The sequence below is a fragment of the Rhinoraja longicauda genome, chromosome 23, assembly GCF_053455715.1.
Source record: "Rhinoraja longicauda isolate Sanriku21f chromosome 23, sRhiLon1.1, whole genome shotgun sequence".
Taxonomy (NCBI): Eukaryota; Metazoa; Chordata; class Chondrichthyes; order Rajiformes; family Arhynchobatidae; genus Rhinoraja; species Rhinoraja longicauda.
In genome coordinates, this window is record NC_135975.1 from 23,739,878 (window position 1) to 23,762,121 (window position 22,244).

Here is a 22,244-nt window from a genome sequence, read left to right on the forward strand (position 1 = left end):
TGGTGAGTGAGGAGGAGTCTCTAACGGTTTGGGGTAGTGAGTTCCATAGGGTGGGAGCAGCGATGGAGAAAGCCCTGTCCCCCCAGGATCTGAGTTTGGTCCGGATGTGGGGGGATAGGAGATTGGCAGCAGCAGAGCGGAGGGTGCAGGTGGGAGTGTGCCTGTGGAGGAGGTCGTTCAGGTAGGATGGGGCCAGGTTATGGAGGGCTTTGTAGGTTATGAGGAGGATTTTGTACTGGATTCTCTGGGGGATGGGGAGCCAGTCGAGTGAATGGCAGTGCAGAGTGGATGGGTTGAATGGCCTAATACTGCTCCGATGTCTAATTAACATGAACAATCACACTGAAGCCAGCAAACCAGGAAGAAATAGGCAGGATGCATCATAATCTTTCTATAATTTAATTGAAAGAATAAATACTGGGTCATGTTCTTGGAATTAAGCTAAAGAGATAAACTTTCCTAAACAAAAAAAAGGACACATTTTATTTTAAATATCACAGAATTCTGTTCTAAATCACAGAATTGAGAAACCTAACTTCATAAAAGATAAACCTTACTTTTTCACAGTTCTGCTGTAGTTTTGGCTCATTATACCACAAAAGCCACAGTTATATTTCACTTAAGAAAACTTTTTCCCAGAGTTTTTTACAATGAACGTCGTACTGAATTCTCTATGATGCAGGATGTGACAGCCAGCAACCTCTCAATTGCTACAGTTCACTGCAAATGACACAAAGTCACTGTCAGCTTCACGGTGTAATTGCCTGAATTCTGACAGCTTGGCTATTCATTAAAGCTTGACACTCTGGGCCATTACTTCTTAAAAGTTGTCAGGTTGCATTAGAGTCATAGAGTCATACAATGTGGAAACAAACCCTTCAGCCCAATTTGCCCACACTGACCAACATGTTCCATCTACACAAGTCCCACCTGCCTGCGTTTGGCCCATATCCTTCTAAACCTGTTTACCTGGTTAAATATTTCTTAAACTTTGCGATAGTACCTGCCTCAACTGCCTCCTCCGGCAGCTTGTTCCATACATCCACTACCCTTTGTGAAAAAGTTACCTCCCAGGTTCCTATTAAATCTTTTCTCCCTCACCTTAAACCAAGTTCTTGAAATGATTTCCTTTGGCAAAATGCAAACTTAATTGGCCAGAAACTTGAACAAATATACAATGAGTTGCTTTTAGATTTTCACTCAATGAATGTTCAGACTAGAACAGCAATCCTTGGTCTCTGCATTTATCTAACAGGTCAGCACCATTATAAATGTAAAAATACTTGTAATTTAAAAACAATCCAGTACAGTTTAACAGCTGAATCTTTAGGATTTAAGTGACAAGTTAAACAAATTGAAAAAAACCCCAGACCATACAGTCCTTACTTTTACATTCATTTGCCTCTGTTTCTCTAGCTGGTTGCCATGGTGAATCGTTGAACATGTCCTTACACCTCTCACAGTTTATACCATCTGTGTTGTGCTGACAGACGCATTTTCCCTGAACCTGTAATAGAAACAAACTTCAATCTTTGAGACCTGGGTAAACACTGCGACATCATGCGTGGTTGAGGCTTTGTTGAAACTGAGGTCCCCAGAGAGAAAAAAATAGTGAATACAGCAACATGTCAAATTCAAAATCCACCCCTAAAACTCTTTCTGCTCTCTTGGCCTGCTTCAACCTTGCATCCCATTCTATGTCCTTCTGTATGATTCCGGCCTCCTTCGTCCAGCAGATTGTCCTCAGTAACAATCTTCTGCCGCCTTGCGTTTGATCATTCTTGCCCCAATTTTACCTGTTCCCAAGCCCCTCGAACCTCACTAAGCTTCCCTTTATGAAACATAAAGGATATATCATATTCTGACGATAGACACAAAATGCTGGAATAACTCATCAGGTCAGGAAGCATCTCGGGAGTAAAGAAATAGGTGCCGTTTCGGGTCGAGACCCTTCTTCAAACCCTTCTTCTATCATTTTTTATATCTTATTAGACAGTCTAGAGACAGACTAGTAGAAGACTTTAGAGAGACTAGATTTTATCATCCAGTAGATCACCTGATTTTCCTCAGTATATCCTTTGCACTCAAAGGTAAAAATAAAAGTTGGTAAATTAAACTATCAACAAAGATACTTTCTTCATGGAACTGTTTTCAAAGCAAGAAGGCATCCATTCAGTTGCATTGTTTTTGCCAAGCTTCCTCTGGAACCTTCTATCCAAAAACGCTATTCCATCGCAGAATCACATCATGTCAGTTGCGTGAAACTAGTCTTAAAGTGCTTAAAGGGAGTGGCAGCAATAAAGAAACAATTATTGTCCACAGACTATTATTAGGAGTAACACAATGGTGCAGCAGGTAGTGCTTCTGTCGCATGGCTCCAGTAACTTGAGTTGATCCTGATTGCCTGTGCTGTAGATTGCACATTCTCTCTGTGACCATGTAGGTTTTTCACTGGATTTTCACACATCGCAAACACGTGCTGGTCGGCAGGGCTGTTGTATGGCTGCTGTAAATGACCTCCAATGCAAGTGGGTGGTAGGAAAATTACAGTGGATTGATGGGCTTGTGAGAGAGCACAGGTTAGATGGAAAAAAGTAGAGGAAAGGGACTAATGGAATTGCTCCAACATAGACTCAATGGGTCGAATGTTATAGAAAAATATGACAAAATTAAATATGATGCACATGAGCAAAGAGGTCCTTCTACAGTTGTACCGGGCCCTGGTGAGACCGCACCTGGAGTACTGTGTGCAGTTTTGGTCTCCAAATTTGAGGAAGGATATTCTTGCTATGGAGGGCGTACAGCGTAGGTTCACTAGATTAATTCCCGGAATGGCGGGACTGTCGTATGTTGAAAGGCTGGAGCGATTGGGCTTGTATACACTGGAATTTAGAAGGATGAGGGGGGATCTTATTGAAACATATAAGATAATTAGGGGATTGGACACATTAGAGGCAGATAACATGTTCCCAATGTTGGGGGAGTCCAGAACAAGGGGCCACAGTTTGAGAATAAGGGGTAGGCCATTTAGAACGGAGATGAGGAAGAACTTTTTCAGTCAGAGGGTGGTGAAGGTGTGGAATTCTCTGCCTCAGAAGGCAGTGGAGGCCAGTTCGTTGGATGCTTTCAAGAGAGAGCTGGATAGAGCTCTTAAGGATAGCGGAGTGAGGGGGTATGGGGAGAAGGCAGGAACGGGGTACTGATTGATAGTGATCAGCCATGATCGCATTGAATGGCGGTGCTGGCTCGAAGGGCTGAATGGCCTACTCCTGCACCTATTGTCTATTGTCTATTGTCTATTGATACATGATTGGTCAACAATTTTGCATGTCATTTATTAATCTCAATTACAAAATGACTTCCTTTGTTTTACCATGTAATAGGGTTATTGCTCCACTCAACCAAGAAGGTTTTTACAAGGCATTCCAGTCATTTTGTGATGTGTTATTTAATATATTTTGTTTGTAACTTATTGGTTAGATCATAGACAGAGTAACATGTCTAATTACAGACCCACACTGAACAGAGGATGCCAATTACAACAGAATAAAGATGATTTATGACAATGTTTCATGGTTTAAGCAAAGGGACCGTTTACTTAAGCAAAGGAATTGTTTTACTTGAAGTAAATCAATCAAGAATGAATGGTGCCAAGTTAGGAGGAGGGGGAGTTCAACGAGATCTGGGTGTCCTAGTGCATCAGTCAATGAAAGGAAGCATGCAGGTACAGCAGGCAGTGAAGAAAGCCAATGGAATGTTGGCCTTCGTAACAAGAGGAGTTGAGTATAGGAGCAAAGAGGTCCTTCTACTGTTGTACCGGGCCCTGGTGAGACCGCACCTGGAGTACTGTGTGCAGTTTTGGTCTCCAAATTTGAGGAAGGATATTCTTGCTATGGAGGGCGTGCAGCGTAGGTTCACTAGGTTAATTCCTGGAATGGCGGGACTGTCGTATGTTGAAAGGCTGGAGCGATTGGGCTTGTATACACTGGAATTTAGAAGGATGAGGGGGGATCTTATTGAAACATATAAGATAATTAGGGGATTGGACACATTAGAGGCAGGAAACATGTTCCCAATGTTGGGGGAGTCCAGAACAAGGGGCCACAGTTTAAGAATAAGGGGTAGGCCATTTAGAACGGAGATGAGGAAGAACTTTTTCAGTCAGAGAGTGGTGAAGGTGTGGAATTCTCTGCCTCAGAAGGCAGTGGAGGCCAGTTCGTTGGATGCTTTCAAGAGAGAGCTGGATAGAGCTCTTAAGGATAGTGGAGTGAGGGGTAGGGGGAGAAGGCAGGAACGGGGTACTGATTGAGAGTGATCAGCCATGATCGCATTGAATGGCGGTGCTGGCTCGAAGGGCTGAATGGCCTACTCCTGCACCTTTTGTCTATTGTCTAAGAGGAAATGTAATAGAAGTGTTCAAAATTGTTGCTCAAGCAGATGGCCAATAATTACTTTAAGTGGTGGCAGGTTTGGTAAAGATTCAAGCCTATCGTATGAGTAGAAATGGATGGTGAGGGTGGGAAGATAAATTTCTCTTTTTATACTTTTGTTGCAATCTGAATATACTCCACCAGAGTGAGGTGGGAATGTATAGGATGGTATCTTTTAAAAGGAAAATAAATACTCTTAAAAAGAAAAGTAGTAGCAGAGCAACAGGGAAAAAGAATGGGAATGGGGTTACTTGAATACAGATGGTCCCCTGCTTACGTAAGGGTTATGTCCCGCCGACCCTTGCCTAAGTCATATGTTACATTAAATTGGAAACAGAAGTGCTACCGCGCATGCGTAAATTGACTATTTGACGCAGAGACCACGTGGGAGCTTCCACGAGAACAGCTGGCTGGCTTGCAGAAATAATAGCCACCAAGGCTACTGAGATGCGTAACGTAAATAAAGCAGTGACCTTAAAGAATTGCTTATGTAAGTGGGAGTTTAGATCAGCCAGCTATTGTTGTGATATTGCTGGGACTACTTTGTGTATCCAAGGACTACTTTGTGTGCCTGTGTATATAAGTGATTGGTGTGATTAGGCGGTCACTCTGGATCCAGGCGGCATTGGAATAAACAGCCTGGAGTTAAGCTCCACCATGATAACATCGTAAACATGTGTACTCGTGGTCCTTCCAGAGTCACAACAAAGGTACAACAGGTACTGGACCACGAAGTACAACAGCTATTACATAAGGCAGGGAGTGCCTAACTCCTTTAAAGTGCTGCATTGAGCATGATGATGTGAGCAGCCTCCTCTTATGCTTCTATGTAAAGTCTTATAGTTACTGTATGAAGAATGCCCCTACAAGACATTGCAGAGATGGCTGATAGGACTGTTCTTGTTCTGTTCTATTTGGGCCCTAATATCTCTCCTGCAGACCTTGCGGAGTGTACCACTTTACTAGCTCCAGGACAGGCAGGTGTCATCAACCTGTTGGAGATGAAACACACCATTGGGAATTACAATAAAGAGCTTACCCTTGCCAAAGGATCCACAGAGGTTTAGTTTAGTTTAGTTTAGAGATGCAGTGCGGGAACAGGCCCACCTGTCCACCGAGTCCGCACAGACCAGCGATCCCCGCACATTAGTGCTACTCTACAGACACTAGGGCTAAATTGACATTTACACCAAGCCAATTAACCTACAAACCTGTACATCTTTGGAGTGAAGGAGGTAACTGAAGATCTTCGAGAAAACCCACTCAGGTCATGGGGAGAACGTATAAACTCCATACAGACAGAGCCCGTGGTCAGGATCGAACCAGGGTCTCTGGCGCTGTAAGACAGCAACTCTACCACTATGCCACCGTTCCGCCCAACGGTGGTCTTGGGTAAAATTATAAAGACTTATTTCTGTCACCCATGATTCACATTAAGCATCTATTTATGAATTTTTAAACATTAGAAGCGACGTTTGAAGTTACAGTGAGACCCCAAACGTTAGGGAGATTCTCACCATTCCTTGTTGGCTAAAAACATCACCCCTTATATTATCAACTGGAATACAGTGGCTGGCATGTCCATAGCAGAAGCAGCTTCCTCGAACAACCATCTCATACAGAGCATAATAATACTTCTCATCCGGTCTAGCTTGTCTTCGCCGCAATCGTGTATCACCCAGAGTGTGCAGTTGAGTGAAATTTATCCGCAGATTGGTAAATGATATTTGAGCTGAGGAAGACAAGAGACAGAAATTTAGCTTGACGGCAAAGTATGACGGAAACATTAAGGGTGTGAGGGCTACCAACTGCTTGATTAGCACCCCATCATTAACTACGTATTCACACTACTCTTCACTGCCAATGTAGATGGGAAGATGTCACATGAGAGCACTCACCAATAGGGATGTGAAGCAGGGAATCTTACTCATAGGAATCCCTGGCTCATGATCACACAATGTGGAGAAGGAGCATTCAGGTTAGCAATGGGAACATTGGCTTCTCCTGTCAGATGCATGCAGAAGCCTAACCAAAACGGCAGCAGGGACACACCACTTTTCAGAATGACCAAGCTGCCCACCCAAAAACCACCCCCTGCCACACCCGTGGCCAGTCTGCAGATACCATATTGGCCTCATCAGCCACCTGAGAACCAGAGAACCAGAGTAGAAACAAGTCTTCAGCAAGGCATTTGATAAAGTTCCGCATACATAGTACACATACACATACATAGTTCCATACATAGTACACATACATATGTATCATGGGTACATAGGGTGATCAAGAAGGCTTTTGGTAAATTGGCCTTCATCAGTCAGGTATTCATTGAGTATAGAAGTTGGGAGGTTATGTTACAGTTGGGCAAGACATTGGTGAGACCGCATTTTGAGTATTGTGTTCAGTTTTATTCAACCTGCAATAGGAAGGATATTGTTAAACTACAAAGATTGCAGAGAAAATTTATGCATTTGTTGCAAGGACTTGAAGCCCTGAACTATTGGGAAAGTTTGAGGAAGCTAGGACTTTGTTCCTTGGAATGAAGGAGGCTGAGGGGTGATCTTATAGAGATGTGTAAGATCATAAGGGGAATAGATAGGGCAAATGTACAGTCTTTTACCCAGAGTAGAGGAATCAACAACCAGAGGAGATAGGTTTAACGTGAGAGGGGAAAAAATTAATGGGAACATGAGTGGCAATTTTTTAACATAGAGGTTGGTGGCTATATGGAATGAGCTGCCAGAGGAGGGAGTTGGCACAGGTACTATAACAACAATTAAAAAACATTTGGGCAGGTGCATGGGTAGGAACGATTTAGAAGGATATGGGCTAAACATGAGCATGTGGGACTAGTGTCGATGGGGCATCTTGGTCAGCGATGGTAATTTGGGATGAAGGGCCTGTTTTCATGCTGTATGACTCGATGACTCTAAGTCATCATTGGTCTTGGGTGACTGTCTATGTAGACAATTTTGTACATCTTGTTTCAGCTCAAGGCACTTGAATTCATCTTAATAAATATATCAGTCAGAAGGCCACCATGAAGAAAGAATGGTTCAGGTTCACTCTTTGGTGTTGCAAGCACTGCAAATATCAGTTTTGTTAAAACACTTGAGAATCGCTTACCTTGTATCTCAGGGCTGTATGGATTATGGATTTCGAAATGTGGATCCAATGCTTTCAGTACAATCTGTAAATGTAAAGTTCTTTTAAACTAAGGCTTTTTGTTCCACTAATTTGTGCAGTGGCATTAATTTGTGCAAAAGCACTGCAATTATAGAAGGTCAATCATTAAAATATCTGCATGAAAGATTTATGTACAGGGCAGTAAATTCTGAAGCGGCTGTATTATGTTAATAGACAATAGACAATAGACAATAGGTGCAGGAGGAGGCCATTCGGCCCTTCGAGCCAGCACCGCCATTCAATGTGATCATGGCTGATCATTCTCAATCAGTACCCCGTTCCTGCCTTCTCCCCATACCCCTGATTCAACTATCCTTAAGAGCTCTATCTAGTTAATGGGGGATGTTTTGTTTGAATGTAAATCATTCCAAGTGCCAGAAAGTACAAGCCACTGGTAAAGATAACTGTGCCAACTGTGGACAGGAATAGCGAAGTTATCCATTTACTAAAATTGTATGTCCATGAATCTGTAATAATAGACAATAGACAATAGACAATAGGTGCAGGAGTAGGCCATTCGGCCCTTCGAGCCAACACCGCCATTCAATGTGATCATGGCTGATCATTCCCAATAATAACCCATTTGGATAATTATGAAGAAGATCCACATGGATGAAAACATGGTAAGGAAATTAATTTTGACGGCTTACCTCTCCATCTGTCGAGGGTTCAAGGTCAGAGTATTTTGAATCACATATTATGTCATCCACTTTCTGCGCAGGGGCAGTGTGGATATTTGGGAAGGAGCGCGCACAGTCATAGGCAAAGTATCGCAGGGCTTTCCATGTGTTACCGTAATCTGATGATTTTTCCACGAGCATCGCTGCCGGACGGAAGGTCTGAGTGATGAAAGAGTAGATGGTCAGAATGCTTCATTGAAATGGAGGAACGGGTCTGTCAATTGACTTACTATCCCCATCAAAAATGTTCACAAGATCTCCGCAGAAGTTGAAATGAATGCGGTGGGATTTCAAATTGTCAAATGTTTTTGTAAGGGGTTCACTTTGGGAATGTTGTCTGTGACTGAACTTCCTCTGGGATTTCTCCTGGTCTGGCAGTGGGAGGGATGTTGGATGTGTAGCTGGCCACCAAGCGGTGGGTCATTGAAGTTAGTGCATTGAGACAGTGCGGGACTCGGACTGGTTTCATCCAAACCTTCAACTTTCTTCTTGAAGGTATTTTTGGTATTTGGATTGCAATAGGGGAAATGCAAAGGAAAAATAGAAAGCCAAGTCTTTCCCTCCAAAATCATGTTTCATATGGAAAAATTACCAGCCAGTCATTTTATTGCTCTGTATTGGATATTAGTACATGGCAACTATGTTTTGTTCCTGCGAGTTAATTAGCTTGGTACTTGGAATGGGTTCTGAGACTTGAATGAAGTGTGTGAGAAAAGACCAATGGCCACTGATGTTGGGGCACACATGTTGTAATTCCATGACCACACCCTCAAAATAAAGAGTTTTGCCACACACCGGGGTTAAGGCTAGGTTAGAATATTGTTTCAAGGTCAACAACAACTTTTTTTATAACATTACCAATGAACAGCAGTTGAGAGAAGCATCAGCAAACAAAGATTATGTATCAAAATAGTGATTTCAGGAGCGGTGACCATGGACTTGGTCAAGGTAGTACATCTTAAGGAATACCTTAAGAAAGAGAGACAGGTGCATAGACTTAAGGAGCACATTTGAGTAACGAAGGTGAAAGCAGCAGAAAGCAAGGGTGTCAATAATCAAGCAATTTAAAGCAACAGAACTCAAGGAGGGAAGAAATCTCAGATTGTAGGGCTGAAAGTGTTTGTAGTTATATTGTGAGTGAGGTCACTGGGACTCCAAAATAAGAATAAGGACATTAAAAGAAAGATATTGAGATTTTGAATTTGTGAGTCAGCAGTAAAAATGATATACAAAATTAGATAACGTACAGTCAGCAGATTACACATCTACTTAATCTAGATATGTAGGTGCATTGAGGAGGAATTAGATGGAATTGGTGTTTTGTTATTTTCATCTGGGATGTGGGCAATATTGATAAGCCCAGCAGTTATCACCCATCCCCAATAGTCTTTAAAAGGAGCTACATCCAGTGCAGGCACTTCCACTGTGCATTTGGGTAGGAAGTTCCAAATAAGAAAGAATCAAAATTGGTAACAAAATGTAACTTAAATTGGCCCATCATTATTAGAGATGTGGGAAATAGCCACCACTTTGTGTTAATATATTGTTTAGATATTTTATCAATATCACTTTCCAAATACTCATAAATAACCAGTAAATTACACTAACAATCTGCTTTGTCAAATGGAAGAACTTACAGTGAAACTCAGAAGCAAGCAGCAGATTCTAGAGAGATAAACGTTCTTGAAGATTCTCTTATGTGAGCAGTTGTCACATGATACAATCCTTATAGAGGAATATGCACAATGTTACATAATCCATAAATATTACAGATACGAAGAGAATGTTTCATGTCATTCTGGCACAGTTGAAAATTAAATATTTAATAAATGGCAGATATTAAAGGTAAATAGATAAAGCAATTTGGAAAAGCAGCATGCCTGATTACATATGAATACAGATTTATCAACATAAGGAAAAGCTGCCCTTTCCCATAGCTGAATAGTTGAGTAGGAATAGACAACGCTTTAATGTGTTACCTTGAAGGAAAGAATCAGATGACTGAATTGAAAAAGTGTCTCCAGATCCAGCTGGATACTAACATGATGCACACCTGCAACAGCAGAGAAAATCATTGGAATTCAGAAACATGACAGGCTGTAAATTGTTGATCTGAACAGACAAGAATAATTGCTGGAAGCAGCTGCAACAGCCAACGTATGATTATTGTGCTTTGAATTATGTTCTTCCTTCTGTTATTTTAAGAGGTATTTTCAGAGATTCTTCCGTCCTCTCTCTGTGATGGGCTCCCACATTCCCTAATTCTTTCCCAATTCCTCTCACCAAATTCATTTCAGCATATTTTTGATTCCTTCGCACTTACACTTCCTGGAGCTTTTTGCCACCATCTATTTGACCTGGGACCTTCTTGTTCCACCTACAGTAAATTCAATGTCATTTTCTATGGATTTTATGGATCTGCTTTGCTCAGCCACTTCAGGTAATTGAGAGTAAAACACATTGGTTTGTGACTGCTCACATACAAGAGAAACTAGATAAAGATTATGCACCTCTTTCCAACAGATCATTTATGCTTTATTAGGATTTTAAAACCAAGCTTATAAAAGTGATTCGAAATAGCAAAACCTTTATTTCAGGATTTCAGCTCATTCACTATAAATTAATAGCCCAATAACTGGCTGCCATACTCGAGCATTCAATTGAAAGAATCAAAGTAGATAAAAAAATTGATACATATTCAATTATTTTTTACATTTCCTTTCCTGTTCTTGTGCCCCTGGGTTTCTGTTAAAATAATTACTTTATTGTGAAGTTTATTTTTCTTATCTTTGCTTTCATTTGCTTATTTACATTTAATTCAATAAAACATGCTGGTGTCTCATTATCCTCTGCTTTACATTATTTGACAAAGTTAAGATCCACCTAATTACTTTTCAGGTTTAATGCTTATTTCCAATAAATAGTGCTGAAAACATCCCATCCAAGAATTAAATGCCCACAAGCTTATTTGGTGTGGGTGTCAAGTTTCAGCTGTCAATAGTTATATCTATCTGCATCCAGGATGACTTCATAAACAACTTGACAATGTCATTTCAGACTTGGTGATTGTTGCTTAGTGCAGATGCCTGCCTCATTGCTCAAAAAGTAAAGATCAAAGTTGCGTTTATTTGAAGTTTTAAATGTAAAATGTGGTGCTGTGTTTTTACCAAACCACTCGGATTCAAAGGTTATTTAAAAAAAATATTGTTCATAAAATGATGAACTTTGCATTGAACCTTTGATCCCTGTACCTTATCTTTCTGCAAACATACCATTTTTTGACTGCCACCATTTCTTTTTCCGATCAGGTTCAAAAGCTGTGATAACATTTTCGATGCAATGGCTGAAGGCAGATCTGACAGGATTGAAAGGTAATCTTGAATCGCATGTAAAACACTTTTTATCATCCTAATTTTGGGAAAAAAAGGAGATTATTCAGTCTATCTTAAACCAGTGCATGACGTCTCGTTTCGTGTACATTGATTAACAATTTTAATTAAAGCTTTGCTATCTGATCTGCTGAACAATCTTGTGTAGGAAAATAACTGCAGATGCTGGTTCAAATTGAAGGTAGACACAAAATCCTGGAGTAACTCAGCGTATCGGGCAGCATCTCAGGAGAGAAGGAATGGGAGACTTTTCGGGTCGAGACCCTTCTGAAGACCCTTCTCTCCTGAGATGCTGCGTGACCCGCTGAGTTACTCCAGCATTTTGTGTCTACCTTCTGAACTATCTTGATCTGTAAAAATCCAGGCAGTGGCTATGGCATTGATAATCACCACAGGTTCCGGTTCAGATTTCCGACAAAGACTTCTGACTCTTAGCAGCATTGTATTTGTAAGGCAGTGTTCCCAGGGCAAGTGTAAACCACCTCAACAAATGACATCGAATCAGAACGGGTGGACCTTATTAAGCCAATAAAGTTGTTTTCTTTGTTGACATTTGTTGGAATCATGGCCTCTACTTTATGCTGGATTTCCTCATTTCCTCATTGGGTCGGCCCGCTGCGGACCTTTCACCGTCCGGCGCCGCCTGGAACGTGGCAACTACAACAGCCTGACCGCGGGAGAAGACGGCAGGGGAAGAGAAAATACATTCTGGCCTTCCATCACAGTGAGGAGGTGACTGGAGGAGACTCACTGTGATGGATGTTTCTTTTTTTGTTTTGTGTTGGTTTGTGGTTGTGTGTGTAATTGCTTATTTTATTGCTTTTATCGTTGGACTATGGGTGACAAAATCTCGCCAAAAGACTTTGGATGACAATAAAGGTGATTCTGATTCTGATTTCTCCGAGGTAAATTTGATCTGATACCAAACCACCCATTCCATTAGTACACTTGTTACACTTTAGTAATCCAGAAACTACAGCTGCCAGTAACCTGAAATAAAAACAGGAAATTCTGCAATCACTCAAAACATCCAACAGCATCTGTGTATAAAGTAATAGAATTAATGTTTTGGTCAAAAACCCTTCATCAGAATCTTTTGAAATTCAATACTATCCTCCACATAGTTTATTGTGCATCAAAGTCTATATCATATGGAAATGTGGAAATTGTGTCCTCTACGCTCCCTGTTTGTGAATAGTTTCCAGCTTCAAACTTGACGAAAAGGCTTTAATATGGCACCTTATCAAATGCCTTTTAAGAATGTATATATACTGTTTCAGACTCATTTCCTTCATCAATCCTCCCTGTGACAAGAAAAATAAAATCTGGTCAATTAGACACAATTTATCGTTAGCACAAAACCCCACAAAATGCTGATGTAATTTGTCAGGTCACTCAGCATCTCTGGAAGACATGGATAGGAGATGTTTCAGGTTGGGACCCTTCATGCTGTTTTCTCCAATTCATCCAAATTTGGTCAAGAAGTTAATTCTGTCTCTGAGAGACATGTGAGCAGAATGGGGGTGACACAAAACTGATCCCATTGACTTTACATTGAAGAATCCTGTCACCAATAATCTAACCATACATTATGTGTTTGGATTAGTAGGTTTGTGACCTTCATAAACCATCAAGAGTTTGATGCATGGATTATTGTATCTGAGAAACATGATTTCAGATCTGTTAATTAAAAACAAACCATTTTCCATTAAAATAATTATTTTGAGTTTGTTCACATACTGTAAAAGCGAACCTATGAAAATAAAGTGACCAGCTTTATTTTATTACTTTTCAGCCGTTACTTCCTGCAAAAATGCTTATGCTTGGCTGGATCTGACTGGTAATTTACAGAGCTCAGGGGAACAGCAATAAATAAATATGATTTATTACATCCTCTCTTCCAGAAATAAACCCTAATCTGCATTGACAGTTTCTTCCCTGCTGTTATCTGTTACAACTGAATCATCCTACCACAACCAGAGAGCAGTGCTGAACTACTATCTATCTCTTTGATGTTCCTTGGACTATCCTTGATTGGATTTTGCTGGCTTTACCATGATCATGTATCTATAACACTGTAAATGGATTGATTATAATCATGTAGGGTCTTTCTGCTGACCGGTTAGCACGCAACAAAAAGCTTTTCACTGTACCTCGGTACACGTGACAATATACTAAACTAAACTGAATACTACATCACAGTGCTATGACTGTGGTGCATTCTGATTCCACACTGCATCTTAAAGTACAAAAGACTTTTGATTCTGCAAAATGCTCAGAGCATTAAATTCATCTGCTCACTGATGTGACAATTAGTGACATAATCAGTGTTGATTTTTACTAATGGTGAAGCGATGGAATGCAGCTACTGGATATAATCACTAAATGATTCATCACCGACATATCCTTTTAATTGAAGATAGACACAAAAAGCTGGGGTAACTCAGCAGGACAGACAGCATCTCTGGAGAGAAGGAACGAGACCCTTCTTTAGACTAGTTAGGGATGATGTAGAGAGATAAAGATAAATGAATGAAAGATATGCAAAATCACAGTTTATGTCGTCAAACGTTCAAATACCCCTTACTGGGTGAAACAAAATTCCAATCAGGTTTGCAGGAAGTAGTCATAGTTTGATAATATGAGTTTATTTGACCTCAATGTGGATTTGTGGCAGTGTGCTGCATATCCTGGCTTGTCCGTTCAGGAGCCTCCATTACTACAGCACACTACTTAATAAAGACATGAACTAACTTGTGCATGGATAATAAAAGAAACTTTGACAAAGCACAAACATCTACATTGAGCATGCAGTTAAGAATTTGTTATTGAACATTGCCTTATTAATGATAGCTTATAGAATATTTGTTTTGCATCTGAAAGACCTCCGTGAATTGCTCTTCCTCCAATACAATATCTTGCACGGGCAGAAAAGATGGAAATATTTTTAAACCACAAAAAAAGAAGTTCTTCTTCGGCACCTTTATTCTAATATTTGTAACTTTAATGCTCAACAACCTGTTCCTGCATGATTATTACCAAATTATCTTGGCAGAATATTCTTCAGTTTTGGAACTGAAAAAATGTAGCATGTTTTGTCATGTCTGCTTGGACTCTTTGATTATATTCAGTAGATCATACTGCACCATGATTCTAAGCAGCAGGTAACATATCATCGATACTGCATTGCATGATATTTAACATTCTATTTCATTTGATGTAAGTAAGCATTAAAGGAAACATGAAAGGTGGATCAAAATAAAAGAAGTGGCCAAGTTCTGGCAATTACTCCATTTGCTGTGCTGTACTTTTTTAAAGCACTCACAGTGATCAAACAAATAAATTGCCTGAGAACCTGGAAACATCAGTCATAGGAAATATTCAGTGGAATTGGCTTGATGCACCACAAGGTAAAACTCCTCGTCTGAGAGTTGGGGGCTTTTTGATGTCATTATTTAGAAACAGAATGGGGACTTCCTTTCTGTTTTACACACCCTATGAGTTTCTGAAATCTGCTTTCCAAAATCAGACTTAAGATACCACTAAAGTATCAGTCGATATTCTAACAACCCGGGAGGTCACCTGACTCTGGAAACAATAACAAGAGCCCCGGTTCATTCGTAGCCTGACAAGCAAAGAGTACGAACTCTCATCTAAACTTCAGTCCATGTGGTTCTTCAATAGACCGCAGAGCATTGTTGTGCACAGCTCAGGTCCATGCTGACTACCTGCCCCTGTTCATTTCCCAACATTGTACAGCAGTAGAATGTATCCGAAGCGTTAGCCACTGCTGTTCAACCTATTAAAGTGCACAAAGGTGCATTAGAATGTTCTCTTTGTACATCCAACTAACATTGAAAATGATACTCTAGTAATGTGAGCTGGTCCATTATCATCTGGATCAAGGCCATCAACTGTAATGAAGATACAAGGAACTGCAGATGCTGTAATCCTGAGCAAAACATAAAGTGCTGAAGGAACTCAGCAGATCAGGCAGTATCTGTGGAGGGAATGGATATGCGATGTTTTGAGTCCGACTTCAATCTGATTGTTTTGAGTGTGGGTGAGGGTGACAGTTGGAAAAGAGAGGTGGGGTGGGACAAAGCCTAGCAAGTGATAGGTAGATACAGATGAGGGGGGGTTGTAGTGAAATGGCTGAAGTTGATCAAACACTAATAGAATTACACCTTTCTTGACTAATTTAAAATGCTAATCAAATAAATGGCTTCATTCAATGAACATAATTATTGGTTATAGATGCTGCGTGAACTGGGAAGCTCTTATAGCTATCTCTGTTTTTGATTTTCAACATTCCTTTTCCAAAACTAGCCTTATCCCCATCCTATTGTGAGACAATTGTGAGACAAGTTCAGGCCTCATGGGTAAAGTTGCTCCTGCACTTCATCCTATAAACTGAATCAATTTATACATCCAAAAAGTGCCTGTGTTGAGTGAAATATATTGTTCATATTAATTACAATATTTTAGCAGATTCAAAAGATATTCAGCATTAGAATATTATTCATATTATTTACAATATTTTACCAGATTCAAAAGATATTCAGCATTCCTCCTCTCTGTATTTACTGCAGCCGACTTAGGTTATTGGCAATCCTGCTTAAAGGATTCAGGCAGCATATCTGGAGGACATGGAATTATAGAACATTGAATAAACACAGCGCAGGATTAGGCCCTTCAGCCCACAATGTTTGTGCCAAACGTGCTGCCATGACCAACTCTAACCAACCATTGCCAAAACGTTGATATGTCACATAGTCTCGACATTAACATTGTAGAATAAGGTGGAATAAAACAATGGATATTTTTTTCTCTCTTAACCAAGAACTAACCTGTAAGTGGCTTAGGATGCAATATGTTTCAGGTCCATTCTGGCCACAGGTGGAGGAGGCAGAGAGCCGACTGTTGCGACCCACAAGCAAGTCTCCAAGAGGTGGGTAACATGAGCCAATATTGCAATCGTCTTGAGAGTACGCAAAGCCTACCACCACTGCAATAGAGATACGGATAAAATTAATTAAACTTGCTGTTCGCCTGATTCCTAATCAAGTTGTAAACCGACGTCCATATAAATGGAAACATCAAGTTATTCCTCGTGCCACAGTCTGATTTTACATTTCCTCTCCTCCTATGTTAGCAGTCACTTTTTAGATTTGTATCTATGTTTTCAACCCCCTCTGTGGCCTTCCCCCTCTCTGTCTTTACTGCAGCTCACGTTATTGGCAGTCCTGCTTAAAAGGGCAGAAAATGCTGGAGTAACTCAGCGGTCCTGGCAGCCTTTCTGGAGGACATGGAGAGGTGACGTTGCAGTTCGGGACCCTTCTTGGCAAACCTGCAATTTTTGAAAGTTGTGAATCCCCAATCCTCAAGGATGTGGACTCATAAATATAAAGGACCATCCCACCAGCAGTGAGCAGGAATTGGTTGCTCTTACTCCTTGGTGTCCTGATTAAAATCTTAAATAGGCTCATTGGCATTGGATTTGAATTTTAAATATATTTAGATGTAACTTGACCCAAACCATCAGTTTTCTGGGGGTTAAAATTGCTCCCCTGCCTAAAGTTTCTAATGCTATACTAAAACATCATTCAGGACAGCGTGGATGTAATTAAATCTGAGTGACAAGTTTCATAAAGCAAAGAGTTAGGCAAGCAGCCTACACAATAAAACATGGCCCAGCTTGTTCAGAACACAGCTATTTTCCAGCCAACAAACGTTAATGGAGGATTGTGAAAATTCTCTTATAATTAACTGCATTACTGTCTCAGAAATTAATCAGCTTTGTTTTGAGTTCTGTAGTTCCATGTTAAGTTAACTGATCATATTAGAATAATTTTACTGACATGTAACAATGAATCTTGCCAGTTAGTCGTGCGAGTCTGGAACAGGAATTAACACATTAACACATAACAGTTGGCTTGTACTCTGTTTTTTTCCTGCTGTGGCAACTACATGGTGACATTCTGAATCCTACAACAGAAATGTAAACTTTAAAGACTGTAATTTTTTAATGATGTTACAACAGTGTTTGCACCACAAAAACACTTCATTGGCTAAAAAGCAATTTGGTGCAGTATAAAAGTAATAAAAACATTATATAGCCCCAAGTGTTTTTTCTCCCTACTTTAACACCATTGGAGAGAGGGGGGGAAAACTTTATTTTGACCATTAAAAAAAAGGATTCTGCAGCTGAATGATGGCTTAATCCAGAGGAGCAACGTACAGAATTCGTAAAGTCTCAGTAGCTGTCAAGAAGCTTTCACTTTGGACTTTAGAGCAGGATTTTTGTTCTTCCTCACATTTAGTTTTTCAGTGTCGAACTTTAATTGATGTCAACAATTGTGTAACATGCAGATTTGTCTACAGTGAGATTTTTAACCTTAAAACAGTTCCTGTGTATTTAGAGAATAACCAGGTTTTACTGATCTCTGAAACCATGATACTTAAGGAGCCAACTTGTGAACTGCTTTTCCTCAGGCTTGGATCTCCCACAACCTCAACATTAATCACCAACGTGTAACCTGACTGCTTTGTCCATTGAGGTAACTCTTGGTTTCCTGGCCTCAAGATTACCCCAGAATGCTGCTGCTGATCTCTGCTACATCTCACAGTTTAATGCTTACATTAAGGAGGCCATCCAAACTGTATCATCAAGGAGAGAAATATTTTGTTTAATGTTTCCTTCAGGTTGCATTTTAGATGAATTAAACTATAACTGAGCTATGAAAGAATGTGGTTCAATGTCTGCAAACATCTATGAAGGAATGTGGTTCAATCTCTGCAAACTCTCGTTTGTTTGTTTGTTTGTTTGTTCCTGAACTACAGCCAAAACGGTGCACGATAGCGCAACAATTTTAGGCCCACCTTACTCGCCGTCGTCCCTTTGGTGCTAATGGAAGAAGTTTCATTGAAATCAGTGTTATATTTTTAAAGTTACTCACATTTTAAAGTTTAAATCTATCTCCTGGGTGAGGAGGGGGAGGGAGGGACGATAAAGGGGGTTGGAGTGGGGGGGGAGGGGAAGTGGGGGAGGGGGAGGGGGAGAGGGAGGGGGAGGAGGGGGAGGGAGAGGAGGGAGTGGAGGAGGGAGAGGGGGGAGGGGGGGGAGGGAGGGGGTGGGAGGGTGAGGGGGGAGGGAGGGGGGAGGGGGGCCGGGAGGGTGGAGGGAGGGAGGGGTTGAGGGAGGGGGAGGGAGGAGGGAGGGGCAGGGAGGGAGGAGGGAAGGAGGGGAGGAGGGAAGGAGGGGAGGAGGGAGGGAGGGGTTCGAGGGAGGGGGATGGGGAGAGGGGAAGGTGCTGCACCAATGCAGGAGAGGTTTGGGCCCAAAGGGTCCACTTGGTCTAGTTATTTTTAAATACATGAGAAGTTATTTGTCACCACCAATTTTCTGGCACACTTGGTCTCAGAACCTTTCTGGATTATCTGTTTTGCGGGGCCAACAGAGTTCATGGCCTCCTCATGGAGTCGATCGATACTGGAACAGTCCACCAAGGCCACCGAGGGACCGAGATACTGGCCTGCAAAGTCGGCTTCGGAACTTGGATATGGGAACAGATCTACCAGCTCTGGCCTGGCTGAAGTTCCATATTCCTGGCCACAGGGGGCAAATTCGACTGGCCGAACAGCCGCGGAAATCCCGATGAGGTCGAGATTGAACGCCTCATGCAGCCTATGTGTATTTTTTTGGGGGGGGGGGGTTGTCTTCTGGGGGTCAATTTCAAGTGCGCTCTCATAAATTTGGATTAAAGGAGATGCAAAAAATAAATTTCTGAGGTACAGATTCACTGCAGGTCACAAAGTGATTATTGAAAATCACGTAGTCTTTTCAAGTATACTCACCAAGCAAAGCCACAGCCTCCAGTCTCATCCTGTAGAGTTTAATCAGGAACAGTGCTGTTACTTCTGAAAGAAAGTTATGAAACTAAACAGCATTATTGAAAAGGAGTCATGCCATATTTCATAGGCGAGAAATACTTGAATATGCAAATTATACCTGTGTTCAGGCATGCACGAAGTACAAAGTTTAGATGTGCGTGATGGAGAATTGAATTGATGGTTTAGTGCAGAAAACACAGTGGTCACCTCCGTAACTGTAATGGGAACTGAAATTACCTGCAAGCTTTGGTGAAAGCCTATCCTGATAGTGTTGTGCACTGTTCGCTGCTGTCAATGTCACTGCACTCTAAAGCTGGACTTCTCATGATGTTAATTAGTGGAATGAGAATTGCCTGGAGTTTCCTAGGTAAGGTCTGCTTTAGTGGGTGGGTAAGTGGGAAGTACTGGCAGTCAACCACTTACTGAAGACATTCTGGGCACTTCTCCCTCCTTTCCTTGCTTTTCATCCTTACTTCTCTGAAGGTGGCATTCCTGCCTTTAAATCGCCTCAGTCCAGAGATTTCAGTGTAAAATCTATCCTGATCCTCCAGTCTTTTATTGAGCATCTTCAGAGATGCCGTTCTTGGCAATTTCCGATGGAGAACAGGAACATTATTTTGGTATTCCAGCCAATGTTTATCCCTCAACCACTTTCAACAAAATGGGGTTTCTGATGATTATTATAATGCTGTTTGTATGCATTGTTGCTGCTAGTTGGTGAATTCCCTGCAGTATCTTATTGTACATTATTACCATATCACTGTCAAAATATTTCCTTGGCCAGAAAGAGCTTTGGAGATGGTTGAATGCAAAGGAAGATGTGCAATCTTGTGTTAGTGGTGTCGCTGCCTAACAGAGCCAACAACTCTGGACGGCACGGTGATGCAGTGATAGAGTTGCTGCCTTACAGCGCCAGAGACCCCTTATGCTTTGCTTATTTGTAAATATTGAGTTAAAATATACTAAAATCAAACATAGAAGAATCACTCAATTATTACTTTTCTCTACTGTATTGCAATGTTGGAAGCCACTATTTCCCACCACAATTATTAAAGGATTGATTTGTTTGTGCCCAATTCCTCAAATTCCTGTTGTTTAAAACATTTACATCAGAAAGTCTAGCGGGAGACGACAAGTGCGAACTACGATCTTCTCAAGGGCAACTTGCTGTCATCTCAGCAAGGTCAACATCTCGCACAATGATTACAATAAAGGTGGGATGGATAACTTACATTACTCAATCAACTGGCCAAAGTAAGATCAAAAATGCAATCTGAGGGAATTGAACTAGACTAGCCGATAAGCAATTTTAACTTTCCAGTTTCGTGATTTCTGCAGGAGGAACATGGTGAAAATCAGTCTGGCTAACTTTGCTAGTATTGTAAAATTCATAGCAACTCCCCTAAATAATGCTAAATACAAATATTTTTTGACCAACATTACATAGCTAATCAGCCTTCTCTCTATTTTGGAGAAAATATATATTTTAATTGATATTGCAAGCTAAACTCAAAATTAAGGGTTGGATATGCTTTACACTGTAAATACTAATCTCTCCAGTTTGCATGAAGCACGGACATTTTAAAGCTAAAACTGCTATTGCAACATTTTCGTAGTGAATGTTTGGTAGGAGTCAATTTCAATAAAGGAATAATCATTTCAGCATGCTGTTCTGGCATTTTTATTTTGTATCATATTTTTTGAGCAATTGCATCTTTTGCTCTGCATTGCTGTTATCTACGAAGAGCAAAAGGATTTTTATGTAACTTGAGCTCCATGAGTAAGTAGCCAGCCAGCTGTTCAACATCCAAACAGTGATTATGGCAGCAATTCAGAAACACTTATGCAACTTTACAAAGTTTCATAACAACTATGAATTTATAGCACAACAATATTTGATTTGCTATTATTCCATTTTATAGAGAAATGCAAGCAAATGTAAGTGATCATTTTGATTTGAGTTATTGAACAGTTATAGTGCCTTGTATGAAATAACTAGAGGTACTATGAAGGAACGCTGCAGCAAGTACAGTTTGAGAAAGCGCAAAATATTCACGAAAAAGGTTCAGAAACGTCCATTTAATTTAAAGAGGCTAAAAAATATAATTTTTTTCGCCTACCTTGCCTCTTCTGAGCTCTTGTAAAGCATATGGCTTAACCGGGAGAATGATGTACAACAAGTAAAAGCACACCTGAGATGCATTCAATTAAAACATAAAATGCTGCCCTCGGGCAACTAGGTGGGGAGGTAAAGGTATTTGATATCAGAATGTGGATGTGAAGAATTCTGCTGCATGCTGTCTCTTGTGGTGGTAGTTGCCAGCAACACTTAGGAACTTTGAATCACACATTTTAGATCAGCTACTTATTCATGAAACTAAAGCAATGAATTCACTTCATAAATTTCATTTGGTTTCTGTATCAAGAACAATGATTTCATGTCACATTTTACAGGAGGATCAGCAAACAGAATTTGATAAGAAGCTTGATAATGCAATATTGAAGCAAATGAGCTAAAACATGTTGAAAGTGCTAGGTTTTAAGAGTTGTCGTAAAGCAAGGCAGGGGGACTAATAAACAGAAGGAGAGGTTCATGAGGGAATCCCAGCGCATAGGACATTGGCTGCTGAAGACTGTCACCAATGCTGGAGTCATGAAATGTATAGGAA

At 40.7% G+C, this 22,244-nt stretch overlaps 1 protein-coding gene across 1 annotated transcript in view; it reads right to left on the minus strand.

The window, feature by feature from the left end:
- lamb4 (laminin, beta 4) overlaps nucleotides 1–19,567 on the minus strand; it is a 78,358-nt gene extending 58,791 nt beyond the window's left edge. Inside the window, exons 1-8 of the mRNA XM_078419444.1 lie at nucleotides 19,540–19,567; nucleotides 16,533–16,690; nucleotides 11,566–11,701; nucleotides 10,273–10,346; nucleotides 8,264–8,452; nucleotides 7,554–7,617; nucleotides 5,948–6,162; nucleotides 1,387–1,507 (exon numbers count right to left, since the gene is read on the minus strand). Coding sequence (XP_078275570.1) covers nucleotides 1,387–1,507; nucleotides 5,948–6,162; nucleotides 7,554–7,617; nucleotides 8,264–8,452; nucleotides 10,273–10,346; nucleotides 11,566–11,701; nucleotides 16,533–16,690; nucleotides 19,540–19,567 — 985 coding nt within the window. The remainder of the gene's footprint in view (nucleotides 1–1,386; nucleotides 1,508–5,947; nucleotides 6,163–7,553; nucleotides 7,618–8,263; nucleotides 8,453–10,272; nucleotides 10,347–11,565; nucleotides 11,702–16,532; nucleotides 16,691–19,539) is intronic.
- Nucleotides 19,568–22,244: the final 2,677 nt, after the last annotated feature.